At 39.3% G+C, this 13,881-nt stretch overlaps 1 protein-coding gene across 1 annotated transcript; it reads left to right on the top strand.

Moving 5' to 3' along the window:
• The first annotated feature begins 2,596 nt into the window (after positions 1-2,596).
• On the top strand, positions 2,597-13,872 carry shisa4 (shisa family member 4). Its single transcript, XM_022202474.2, has 5 exons — positions 2,597-3,004; positions 6,522-6,699; positions 9,254-9,390; positions 9,477-9,668; positions 10,997-13,872. The coding sequence occupies exons 1-5, from the start codon at positions 2,920-2,922 to the stop codon at positions 11,035-11,037; spliced, it is 633 nt and encodes a 210-aa protein (XP_022058166.2). The 5' UTR covers positions 2,597-2,919; the 3' UTR covers positions 11,038-13,872.
• The last annotated feature ends 9 nt before the right edge of the window (positions 13,873-13,881 follow it).

Raw genomic sequence — 13,881 nt, 5'->3', positions numbered from 1 at the left:
AATAATTGTCAGGGAAAATGACACCGAAAATCCTGCAAGTTGAAGTGATTGGTTCTTGACTTTTGATGCATCTGAACCCCCAGATGTCTAAATCTGTGTTTTTGAGACGTCACTGAAGTGCTGCAGGATCAAGATGAAAATGTTCAGCCATCACTTTGACTGCTTCTTTCATTCACGATGCATCTTCTAGCAAGAAAAAAACCACCATGCAGATAAGTTAACAAGGTGAACAACTGGACTTTCACCAGAGGTGGCCTTTAACTTCAGCATTAACTCGGATATTACAGCTGATGTTCTTTCTGTTGTAGAGATACTGTACCATGTGTTGAAATAAGAAATACTTATTCCGATATGTTAAATAGAATGAATCGAATTTAGTCTGTTTCTGTGGCTGCTTGGAACCTGGAGAGGAATAGAAACGTTAAAAGGGAGAGACTCGCCACCCAAACGCTCCCAAATAGAAATGTATAGGTGATTTTTTTTTTTTTTTAATGCCAAAGATGGCGGCAATCACTCCTCCTTGAAAAGCTGATCATCTGCTTTGTAACAGCTAAACTGGGAAACATTCAGCTAGTTATGCTGTTAGGCTGTTGAAAAAACTGCATATGAGCTGCAGGAGTACAACCTGTATACTCTTCAAACCTCATTCAAACTCAAAAGGATTATTTTAAAACTGATTTAATGGGTGATTGTATACATGTAGGTTTTATGTCTTCATAACATTTAGATTGGGGCCTAGCCTTATTTAGCTGCCTGGCCTGTTACTGAGCTGGCAGCAGTGACGAGTCTTACCTCAAAGGAAAGGACTCTTGAGAATATGGTTCACTTTTGTGTTGCGTCTCCACCGCTAGATGGGTCACAACACCAAAAATCCTCATTCTTCAGTTAGAAAAGTTTAAAAACGTAAAGTAGATCCAGTGAGCTGTTTACTTTTTAGAGTGTTTTTGTGCAAAAATGGAACTACACATAATAGATATTAAGTCTGTAGGACAGATGATGAAATTTGCTGGCTTATAGCATATTTAATGTACCTATTGCCTTTATTTCCAAATGTTTAACATCTCCCAACCCATTAGGTAAGGTGAAGCTACAAAGAGGCTCAGACAGGTGAGTGAAAACACCTGTATGTGTGGACCATGAATGTGTAATAGTGTTTTGGACTGCACAATGTACAGATATTTTTCATTTTTAGATGGGAGACACATTCCGATGCATGCAAATGAAGGACGTTTAGCAAATTTTTAGATTTTCCACAAGAGGGAGCTGGTAGCAGCTACTAATCCACAAATGTACTGCCTGTTTCATCACAGCCAAACCAGTCAGATTGGGTTTATGTGGCTCAATTTTAATCCCTTACATATAATAGATTTTTTTTTCTAAGTTTATGATCTGGATATGATCCTACACTTCATGCTCAGTGTTTGACATGAAGAGGCGCTGCTGTGTTTCCAGGTATACATGCTAACATCCTCACCAAGACAAATCCTTCTTTCTCCATTAGGGCGGGGCGGAGCGGGAGGGGGTGATGCATTCCAGGCTGTTGTAAAATCCGAGCACTTCGTAGGCTACTCAGAGATAAGTGATAAAAGCACACTAATACATCAACAATTACCATCTGATAACATGTTGTGCATTTTTCTGAAATGATTTTTTGTAGATAACGATTTTTTTTCTGTTTCTGTAATTTTGTTTGGTGCCAGCATTTTTGTAGCTTCATTTTTTTCTGATATAGATCACTGACTAATGTGGCATAAACCAGGGACAGACTTCCATTGAAGATTAATGACAATGTTTCCTGCAAAGTATATATTTTTTTGAATATCAGTATAAAGTGTACACAAGTATTTTGCTTCAGTGAGGTATTTAAGAGACCAGTTTAATCATACTTTATAAGACACTTTGAGCAATAATAAAATATTCTTTAAAAAGTGTCAAATGCTGATGTTGCACATACGTAGATTGTAAAATAAAAGTCGTGCACTTACTGAAAATGGCTTAGATTTTTAAAACAATTTGACTATTACCAATTCATTGATAGTGGCGAGGCCTAGGACAAATATTATAACTTTATTAATATTAGCATAATGACATAAAAATAATGCTAAATAAACAGGGAGTTTTACCAACAGTAGCAACGAATTCAAGCTAGCTAGCTAGTGCTAATGTATCACTAACACTGTTAGCTTGGCATAAAGTAAACAGACAATTAGTGCTAATATAGCACTAATACTGTTAGCTTAGGACAGAGTAAACAGATAATCATAATAATAAATTGTTAGCCATGTTGGCTAACTTGCCAGTAAGCTAACATTAGCAAGGGTAGAATTATTTTGAAAATCATTGATGTCCATGGGGGGTTTCTTATCCTCACAGGTGGTTTTTGTTTGTTTGTTTATTTGTTTTGTTTTTCAAACCAGTGGTTAGTGTGACTTATTTTAACGGTAAATAAAAGTTTGTATGCGTATTTTAAAACACACAGGGAGGCTTAATTTGTAGTGTCAGGATATTACATAAGCTTATCTAAAACATTTCCTTTAATTCCCTTAAACTAGTAAAAATGATTTGAATACTGTTTAAAGATTCATAAGAAAAGAAAAGGCCTGACATTATAAATTCTTAGACCATTCTGTACTACACGAATGGTTGTATTTTACTCGATAAAGGATCGATGGCTATTAATTCCGACTCTCCAAGCAGCACCTGAAAGCGGCATCCTCCTCGTCCCGGGTGAACGGCGTCACAGCCGCGATGTGTCATTTCGACGGATAAATTACCGACCGTCGAGTCCGTCCCGTCTCCCGTGCTGTTCCCACGCCAGGATAATGCCCGAGAGGAACCGTTAGCGGCGACCATTTCTGCTCGTTTCCGCCGATGAAAGCACCTGCTCAGTAAAACAGCCTCTCTCGGTTCGTATTCAGGATGGGGATGGTCTCTCCGACGGGCAACATGTCCCTCATCTCGTTGACTTTGGCGCTGCTGGTCGTCGTCCTCTGCACTTTCCCGGGTAAGATTACGGCTCTGCATCCAGGCCGCGCCGCTAGCTAACGGTTTCACGGTTCATCCCGACTGCTGTTTTTTCCTACCAGAACGGCGGCTGTTTTTTCCCCAGCTGTTTATAACCGCAGAGCACCGCCAGCTAGCAGCCCGCAGCAGCCGCAGCGGTCTCGTGCTGCTTTCCGGCTGTTCCCTGCCGTTAAAACCCCAAATCTCGATGTTTATTTCAGGCCTGGATAACTACAACTAAACCGCTAACCGTTTACTGTCCGGCTACTTTTGGCTTCCAGCGGTGCGGTCCTCTGTCAACCAGCTCTACCGGCATTTCTGCAGTTATTTTTTGAGTATATATATATATATATATATATATATATATCAGTATGTCTTATTTAGTTAAGCTAACGTTAAGTCGGTAAACATGATGCTAGCTAATATTAAAATCAGCCTGACGGTTAGCTACTAGCTTTATTTTACAACTCTAGCTCAGGGATGTTGAACTCATTTTAGTTCAGGGGCCACCTTCAGCCCACTTTGATCTGAAGTGATCTGAGCCGGACGAGCAAAATCATAACATAGTAACCAATAAATAACGACAACTCCAAAATTTTCCTTTTGTTTTATTGCAAAAAAGTACATATTCACATTTAATGAACTGTCATTTTTACACCCTGCATTTTTTGGTGCAATTTCTTATTTACATTGCAACTTAGAGATCACAAAGTATCTGCAAAGGCACAAAACATTTAGTCACAGGTATCTGGAACTGAACAATACAGTATTTTACAATTTGTCGGAATCTAGAAATTATTTTAAATTTACATTCATTTCCACATCTGTGTAGTAATCCTGACACACCGCACAATTTAAAGTGGGAACTAGTAAGGAAGTGGTTCGTTTGTCCCCTTGCATTGTAAATGTTTGAGATTTATTTATAAAAAATGCATAAAAGTTGTGGCAGTGCATCAACAACAGGGTTACACCAAACCAAACTCTGTCGTACTGAAGCTGCTGACTGACATTATACTGCACAGTGTTCTATGTCTTTAAAGGCTTTCACAGTAAGGATTCGTTTTGACTTTGCAAAGTCGTCCTGTGGGCTGGATTGGACCCTCTGACGAGCCGCTTTTGGCCCGCAGGCCGTTTGTTTGACACCCCTGCTCTAGCTGTCACAGAAATTAAATTTGTATAGCAGCTTTATATACAAAAAAATTTACATTTGACTGACAAGCTGATATGAAGTACAAATACAAACAGAACAACATTAGGATTTATACAGATAATTTAAAAGTAATGTGAGACCAATGTTTAATAAAGTAGGCTTTTGTATTGACTTTGTTGCACCAATTTTGGCATAAAAACCGTAATATGTGTAGTAAAATCATGTCACACACGAATTTACATCTAAATTTGAGTTGATACCCTCACTACCCAGTTTGTTAGATCCACCCCGCTTAAACTGACCTCAGTCCTGCAGTAAGTCTCATGTTTATTTAAGTTATAAAGTTCAGGTTTTGTTGTTGTGATTAAACTTTATGGATATTTTCAAGGCTGCAGTTTGGGTGCCATTGAACCGCATTGCTTATAGATTCGTTTGATTCATTTCCTGCTATTAGATTAAAGCTACTTTCAAAATCAAGTAATCAATATGAATCTTTACATTTTTAATGAACAAAAAGACAAGACATTTTCTGATTCTAGATTCTGAAATGCAAAGATTTTCTCTTTTCTTTAGTCTTCTGTCACATCAAACTGACTATCTTTTGGTTCTGGACCAAGCAAGACATCTAATGATGTTATCTTGGGAAAACACTGAGTGACATTTTCCGACATTTTATCGTCCAAACAAATATTAAATTAATCAAGAAAGTAGCCACAGATTCAGCGTCATTGGAGAGAGGTGTGTCTGTTACTTGGCCTACCTGCTTTTGTATTCTGGGAGTGGAGTAAACAAAACAATAAAAAAAACCTGCCAGTATCTGCGACACACTCGACCACGAACTGCAGCCTCCAGAGTGACGATAACATTGAATCCACACCTCTTTAAAACGGGTTCACAAACAGCCACTGCAGGGTTGTAACGTTACTTGTCAAATTCAGATCTTTGGCAAAGACAACAATGTGACACACGGCAGCTGAGATGCATTTTGTGTGTTTACAGCAATTAAACAATACTAATATTAGTAATTGTTTTTAACTTGTATCAAAGTGCAGAATACGTATTGTAGATGCCAGCACTTAAAGGTCGCCGTCCAAATTTAGAGTTCCCAGGTTCAGGAGCCAAGTCTATATAGGTCTTGGCTCAACACTGAACAGCCTCTGATGGATTTTCCATCAGTTTAATACTCAGCTCAACAAGGAAAAGCAGCTCTGTGAAGATAATGAATAATATTTACTGCATTTATGCAGATTGTGTGGTCTAAGTTGTTGTCACTTTTCTCCCAGGTTTTAGAGGAAAGCTTCCTTAAATATACTAAACAGCGCGGCTTTTAGCAGCCTGCACACATGCGGCTGTCGTCAGCAGGCTGTAATTTAATGTTGCCTTAAATTACATGTTGTGGAAAACGTAATCATGCATGCAATTTTCAGCTCAAATAAGAGCTCACAATATGTTTATTTTTCAGTCGATGCATGAAGTATAATCTTTCAAACCCAGAGACCGCACAAATGGAACATTTGGGAATAATTTTGTTTTCGTTTGTGTTTTTCTTCAGGTAGATAATCATGGTACAGATTTTCCTTTTCACTGGTAAAAAAAAATAATTAGAATAGATCAAAGTTGAAAAATTCATCATTTGACAAAAAAGTAAATCATTATTTTGATACTCAGTTAATCATTTAGGACATTTTTCAAAGAAAAATACCAGTGTTGTTTGTTCCACGTCTTTAACCCTGTAAGACCCAAGTATAGAAAAAAACATGCAAAAAAAATAGATACGTAACCCCAAATATAGAAAAAAATGAGCTAAAGAATAAAACTGTCATTTGGGGCTGTAGTAAAATGTGGCAGGCAGTTTTTTTTTGTCTTTTATTGCCCACAGAATCAGTCGACCGACATAAAAACATAAATTGCAGATTCCTTGATAGTGACAATGATCCTCCGTTGCAGCCATGTGCGTCCTTTAAATCTCATGGGTGCCTCAGGATACCTGAGTCTGAATCAGTTTTCAACCTCTGCGACGTCAAAGTGTTGAATAATACATTGTGTCTGTGGTCTGGAATAAGAAAGATGTAAGTAAGAGGCACCAGTAAATGTTCCGAATAAATATTTATTTTCTCCTGAAGGCAGAGCAAAGCTGTAGCTGTAAGTGAACATTCAAGACTCCTCTCACTTTGAAAATGTGATAAAACAAACAGCATGTCAATAGAAATGGGAGGCAGTGAGAGGGAGAATAAACACTTATGAGAACAAGCTGAAGTCGACCTGCTGTTTCCTTCATTTCGCTGCGTCTTTCTTTCCCTCGCGCTTTTTGATCATCTTCACTGTTGTGTCATCCCGCCTAATGCTTTGTGTCGCACTTGTTTTGCAGTCAGCGGGAATGAGGACTGTCTGTGGTACGTGGATAAAAATGGCACCTGGCACAATGGCTTCGACTGCCCTCTCATCACGTTCTGCTGTGGGAACTGCCACCGGCGCTACTGCTGCCTGGACGCCTTCAAGATGATCACGGAGCGGGAGCAGAAGCGCTGCATGCTCTTCCAGTTCAGGTGAGGGCAGGCGCAGCGTCGACAGAGTTTGGATCCAGTTAATTAATGATTCATTTACTCGACGCCAAGAGTCAGTGTCTGTGTTGGTGATTCAAGGCTACCACTGCGGGATCACGTAGCCTTCATTTCCTAAAAGCAGGCCGATGCTTTGTTGTTTTCAAGAGGAATTTCTCACAAAAATCTCTTTCCTGTAAGATAAAACCTTGTACATCTACATATAAATCCATGCATACGAAAAAACACTTAATGTTTTTTTTCTGTGTGTTCGAGATAAATTAATGAAATAATTAACTGATTAGTGTAAAGGTAGTCAATATCAGTTCTTTTGATGAGTTAATTTTTTTAAGCTTATTATCAAGCGAAAATACCAAAGATTTGCTGGTATGAGCTGATAGTTGAATGAAACCAACAATCTGAAGATGTGACGTTAATATTTTCTGATATTTTCAGACAAAACGCTTACAAACATTCAGCACCATACAGAAGTCTGTGAACAGTAGAGTGAAACTGATGTTTGTGCAAATTAAACTCTGTTCTTTTAACAGTAGCTTGATGATTTGCTGGACTACTGACTGACTTTTTGTTGTGCAGACAGGGCTAACATGTCATTCCAAAACGCCCCATAGGTGTTCATTTGGATGTAGATCTGGTGAAACACAATAGCATATGTTTTATAGAATTTTCACACTCGTCACACCATTCTGTGACCCCCCCGTACTCTGGATGAGGGCATTGTCATCTTGGAAGTAACCACTCTGATAGGGATAGAAAGGTGATCGCTCAGAGCAACTTTGCTTTGATTTGTATTGACCCTTTTCTCAGAGGGGACAAGTGGATCCATACCATGACAGCAAAACACCACGCTACGACCACAGTGGATCCCCTCACTGTAGAAGTGGAGGATTTTTCCTCTAATTTTATTTCTGCCTGTGCCTCATTTTGGTCTCAAGCTCAAATGGCAAAAACAATAGTTTCCACTCTTACTAGTTTGTGCATTGTAGTATGTGTAAAAACTGGAAATCAGTGACTAATTAAAACCACTTTTTAGCTGAGGACAATTCATTAAAGATGACAAAATATTGTAAAATGGAGAATATTCAATTCAGAATTGGTTTTTAATGAGTTGCTGTTTCACGTAATAAAACAAGTGGAGTAGAACGTGCTGCTGTGTTCTTAATTCCCGAGTTTGTGTGAGTGTGTGTTTATGTGGCTTTGTATGTGTGTGCGTGTGTTTGTTTTTATATCTCTTATATTAAGTGCTTTTAATTGTTGTATTGTTTTTATGTAAAGCACTTTGAGCTGCTCCCTGGCATGAAAAGGGCTTTATAAATAAAGATTGATTGATTGATTGATTGATTGATTGATTGATTGATTGATAGAGCCCATCTTGACTTCTGAGGGACAGAATAATCTTAACTCCTCTGGTCCACTTAATAGCTTTTTTGAGGCTTTAACCTCCTTCTCATTGTCTTTATCAGCTCAAAGTCATACTACCGAAATTAACAGCAAGAGGTGATTGAAAGAAGCTTAAAATGTTTTATTTTCTCCCACGAATTCTTTGCAACATCATGACTTAACTTCAGACTTTTACCTAATGGATTTAGGAGTTGATTTTGTTATTTCAATAAAACATTCACATTGAAATCATGTTAAGCAATTAAATGCAAGTATTTTGTCATGGAATAATATGAAGTAAAATGAATGCAGGGAAGCTGAAGTGTGATAGTTGCAAAAGCAAGGATGCTAATCTTATAATCTAAAATGGTATACACATTATGAGCACCTAGGGTTAGTATGGTATTTAGATTAAGGAGGCAGTAATAGTTTCTATAGAAAGTGATTTAGATGGGTAGAAAAATTGATTGGCATTTTATAAACACATATAGAAAATATTCAAGATATATATATATATATATATATTCAAGAAAGTCTTTGTAAAAAAAAACCCTATAAACTCGACATTGGTACAGAGGCATGTTCCCTGAATTCAGTGGTTGCATGTGACTAAATCACTGTAATATGTTCTCATTAGTGGTTCTGTCACATCAGCTATCTGTGCATTCAGTGGTGTTTAAAGCCAGGATCCCCCATGAGGGAATGTGATAATGCTGGAGTAAGCGAGCTTCTACCTGAGAGGCTGCAGCATGGCAGTTTTCCTCTCCAGCGCTGGAAATCATCCATCACTATCCAGCAGCGAACAGACAACCTGCAGCTTATTAGGCCTGCCGGGAGATCAGATCAGTGGGTGGCCGAGGCTGGGATGAAACAGAGAGCTTTGTTACTTTACTGAGATTATGAGGTGATCGAATCTGGCGGAGGCCAAGAGACACAGAGTGTACATCATTTACTTGGATGTGATATCAGGGTCAGTCTTTGGTAAAGAGTGTTTGATTCAAAAGCCTCACATCACAACCGTCTCTCCTTTCATCCTCCCTAAAGTGAGTCATAATTAGCAGGATAAAGGGGGAGGAATTATGTGAGGCAAAATGATCAAAGTCTGAAAGGGAACGCATTGTAGCTGAAATTCTTCTCTCTCCGCTTCCTCCTTCTTCAGCCCCACCACCTTAGCTGGAATCGCCTCCTCCATCCTCCTGTTTGTGGCCATCATTGCAACTATGGTCTGCTGCTTCATGTGCTCCTGCTGTTACCTCTACCAGAGAAGGCAGCAGAGGGGCAGGACACCTTACGATGGTAGGACCTCTTCTCTTTATGTCTATGCAGACTGCCATGGGGTTATAGTTCCCCTTTATAGCTGTCTGTACTTCTCTGATCCACAGCCCAGCAGATCCCCATGGCCAGCTACCCAGTGGAGCCCATGTATGATGCTTACGGAAAACCGCTTGGACCCACCGAGTACCCACATGCAGGTTATCCAATGGCGCCTCAGTATCCTGGCATGCCCCCACAGTACCCGATGATGCAGCCCGGTCCTTACCCACCACACCCGATGGATCCTGTGTACAGCCAGGGTGAGAGCAACATAACCTTCCTCACAGTGTGAGAAAGAAAATGTTAGAAATTGAGCTGTAAGGTTTGGTGGCCAAGACATTTTGTCCTCATTTTGTGCGACTGCCACATGACAGCAAAAACATGTTAAAAAAATAGACTTTTGCACTTAAATCTGCAGTTTTTTCCATTAGTTGCACTGTAGTGCCTACCGTCTTCATTTAATTGCCCAAACACATAAATAAAAATGTCACCAAATTAATAAGTGTAACCAGTGAGCTTCTGCGAGTTGTTATGAAAAGGATGCTGTGACACACCATGATCGTTTGGAGGTAATCCCTGTAAGAAATGATAAAGAAAACCCCACCATGTCATTAAACGCCAGCTCCAGCTCCTCTCCCACGGGAGAAGAGTGTAAACGGTAGTGTGTACCAACAGTGGATGTCGAGCAGTCAGCAGGGACAAGTGATGCGTTTATTACTGTCTGGTCAGCAGTGCATTCATAATTACAGGCCGCTACTGGCCTGCCCCTCCCTGAGCTAACAATCTGCTGGGTTTGCAGCAGGCGTATCAGAGGAGATAATGTTGTGTGACAGCATGAAACGGCCAGAGCACTGCAAGTTAACAGATATATGTAAACACCATTGCCAGAATGTGTTAACACCACAAACATGCAAAAAAGGACGTTAAAACATCCAAAATGTCACTTTGTAAATCACTATTGTCTCTAATAAGGCAAAATTGAGTCGGCTAAACCATCATGTAGTTCTCAGCTTGTATGCGCTAAAATATCATGAGGCTGTAAGCAGAATGCCAATCTGCAGTGACTTGAACTTAGAGGTCGGACAAAACCTATAGAAACGACTCTGACTCACACTGACACAATATAAGCAGCTAGCAGGAGCAACTTACAGGTCTGTGATGTAATGCAGAACGTGGGTGAGAAATGAAAATAACGCTATAAACACAGAGAGAGACCTGCTAAAGTGAGACACGCTGGTATGACCAATAAAGAGGTTGATTTGCAGTTGACAGATCTTAAGTGCTGATAAACGTATCTTGATAAAAATCAGCACCCTGCAGAGCTTTTAGTTTGACTGCTGACTTAGTTTTTCTCACGACCAGTCGGGCTTTACCTGCAGTTGAAATGTCAGTATGTATGTGTGGTTGTTGTCCGTTTCAGGGCCAATGCCAAAGCCCTGAGCTCTCATAATACATGGGTTTCCAAACTGACAAAAAAAATGTATCAAATTACAGCAAAGAAAATGATATTTGGCAGTTTAGTAATAACTCAGTGACAATACTCTGAGGATTTGACTTTGTTTTCTGTTTTTTCCTGCTTGTGTTTCAGCCCCACCGCCGTACTCTCCACCTCAGTATCCCGGTCACTGATGGGCTCATCTTCACACACACACACACAGTGGGGAAACAACTGCAACTGAGAGAAATGACTGTTACAAAAGGAGAAGGCAGCAACACTCTCTCACACACTCTCACACATACACACACACACACACATACAGTCAAATAAACACTCAAATGCTACAGCTTGACTAGCAGTGGTTTGCCTGTGAAAGAGAACAGGAGGCACTTTAAGTTTTTTTTTCTTTTTTTGTTTTGTCGTCGTTCATTTACAGCGTCGTCCTACTTTCCCACTGTACTAATGTAAATCAGATTCTGTCCCGCAACCTGACGCCTGACTGCCCTGGGCAGGTTTCACAGCAAGCGGCGCATGATCCTTAAAGCGACGAGGTATCCGTGTCTCGACGCTGCGCTGCCACTTCTGCTCTGACACACTCACCTCGATGACTAAAGAGAGGCCTCATTACCTTACAGAGAAGCGAGCAGAAGGGATGATAATGCACTCCCTCTTTATTCGTGAAAGGGAAAAATGCGTTGCTTCCTACCTTTTCTTAAATCTGAATAAACTGATTACTGCCAGTGGCTACATTCCAGGTTATTTCTGTGATTGATCCACATCCTCCAGTAATGATAACTTCCGTCTTTATATCTGTATTTGATGTTTCTTTCACCAAGTGGTAAAAGCTAAAATGCGAAACAATTTTGAAATAAGGGATGCATGATCAATTAAGACGGTGATATGTTTGGTTCGTAGGCAGACGGCTTTTGGTTTTCTGGTACCACCAGTGTTGTGTACGAAGCCTTTCGTCACCCGTTAGTTTGAACTTTGTCTCGTCTTTTTTGTATCTGACTTGAGTAAATACTTCAAGGTAGTTTATTAGTAACCACCTTTCTCATGTACCATCTCAGACTTCAGCATGCTACCCAGTCAAAGTTACCTGTCCTCTTCTGCTTCTTTTTTGTGGTTTTAAATAAATTAGAGATGAATCTTACGATTAATCCCATCATACCGGGTAGGATGACAGTGAAATTAATGTTAAATGTTTATTTCTTGTAACATATCAGATCAGGGGAGCTGCAGGTGACGCTGCTTGATTGAAAAACAAATGTCCCGCCTTACAATAATTAACCGTGGAAAAGAAGAGATTAACTATTTACATACCTATTTTGTAAATTTGTTCTTCCGCTAAATATTTTATGATATTGTAACAAGTTCTTTTAAAACTGTGTATTGCTATTGTAACATAAAATACGATGTTTTGGCATCTTTCCATTTAGTATTTATTATTATTGAGGTTACCTTTTACTGTGAATGGGTTCTCACCTTCTGGACTAAGCTACAAAGCCAAAAATGACTACTGTTGAAAATTTTTGTTGACCACCTCATGATAAAGGATTCGTGTGACATTTTGGGAAATATGCGTTCTAGCAGAGAAGATTGATCATTCTTTTACACGTGTGATGGACCTATGTTAGCACCAATACAAAACAGAAATATAAAAGACTGAATTTAAAAGTTTTAGCTGCAAAATGTACCAAAAGTAACAGTCGTCATTGTGCACAGTGGCTCATTTTACAGTAATATATATATATATATTATTCTACTAAATTGTAATTATTGATGCGCAAATGTTCCAGCTGATAAAAATAAGCATAAATTAGAATTCATATGGTGATTATTTTATATCAGTAATGAAAAACTGCAACTTAACTAATAACCTGTTAATGTAATGAAGCAAAAAGTATGATTTCCCCCTCACATAATGGCCCAGAAGTGCTAAGTAGCAAAAAATGAAATTAGTAAAGTAGTCACAATTGCATTTGCACCCATTGGTCCACAGTTTTCTAACACTGTAATTATAAATATATAGGTGCAACCAGGAGCCTGTTAGCCTTGCTTAGCATTAAGAGCAGAAAGAGGAGAAATGGCTCGTCTGGCACTCATTAAATGCAAACATCCTACTAGAGCCGAGAATTTGTTTTAAAATGTGGAAGAGAATGTTGTGCAGCTGCTTTATCAAAATACTGAGCTGGAGAGGAAACTTTGGTTGGGTTTAAGGAAGAGCCAGATACTGTTATCATTGTTTATGCTAAGCTAAGCTAATGGCTCGAGTTTGAGTCCAAGGTTTGGGGTAGATGCTTCTTCTGACCATAACCTCAGTAGCAGAAAGCCGATGGGTGGATTTCCCAAAATGTCAAACCATTCTTTGAGATGTTCCCTTACAGTTTGGGCTCTGGTGAGGTCAGAGCTGTGAGCTGTAATGGTGGGTGTAGTTTAGCTTCCTGGACAGACAACAGCAGCCCTGAGCCCTTTGTAAGAGGTTTATACTGTACGACATGATGTTGTGTTGTCTGTCTCCTAAGAGGTGATTCCTGGGTGATTCAGGTTTGGTGTATTGAACAACTTCAATGTCGAATGAGGCGCATATTTAAAAAAGAAAACATCTGATCAGAGAAGCGCGGGCCTGAGACTTACTGCTGTGTCTTGTCTCACTTCTCAACCGTGCAAGAAATCAGACGAGAACTATAACCGCTACTCTACAGCGTAAATGATTCACTCCGACGGCGGCGTCCACATGTACAGATTTGCTGAGCCTTTGTAAAGCACAAGGAGAGCGCTGGGATTTTCTTTGTACACATGTAGTTTGACATAACATTTGCTTAATGATGTTTCTGTTCATTTGTGCTTCTAAACCAACTCCATGAGTGTGTTTTAATGAAACTGACATCAGGTGGCAAAAATAATGTGTCTAGATATGGCTTTTTGTCCGTTGTCATATGGATCGTATGACATTGTAATATAAAGTGAGTGAAAAAATTTTATTTCTATTAACATAAAATTTAACTTTGGAATGTAAAACACAATTGTCTCCT

The sequence above is a fragment of the Acanthochromis polyacanthus genome, chromosome 5, assembly GCF_021347895.1.
Source record: "Acanthochromis polyacanthus isolate Apoly-LR-REF ecotype Palm Island chromosome 5, KAUST_Apoly_ChrSc, whole genome shotgun sequence".
In the NCBI taxonomy this organism is placed as follows: Eukaryota; Metazoa; Chordata; class Actinopteri; family Pomacentridae; genus Acanthochromis; species Acanthochromis polyacanthus.
The sequence above is the reverse complement of the archived record's forward strand: the minus strand, read 5'-3'. Positions and strand labels throughout refer to the sequence as shown.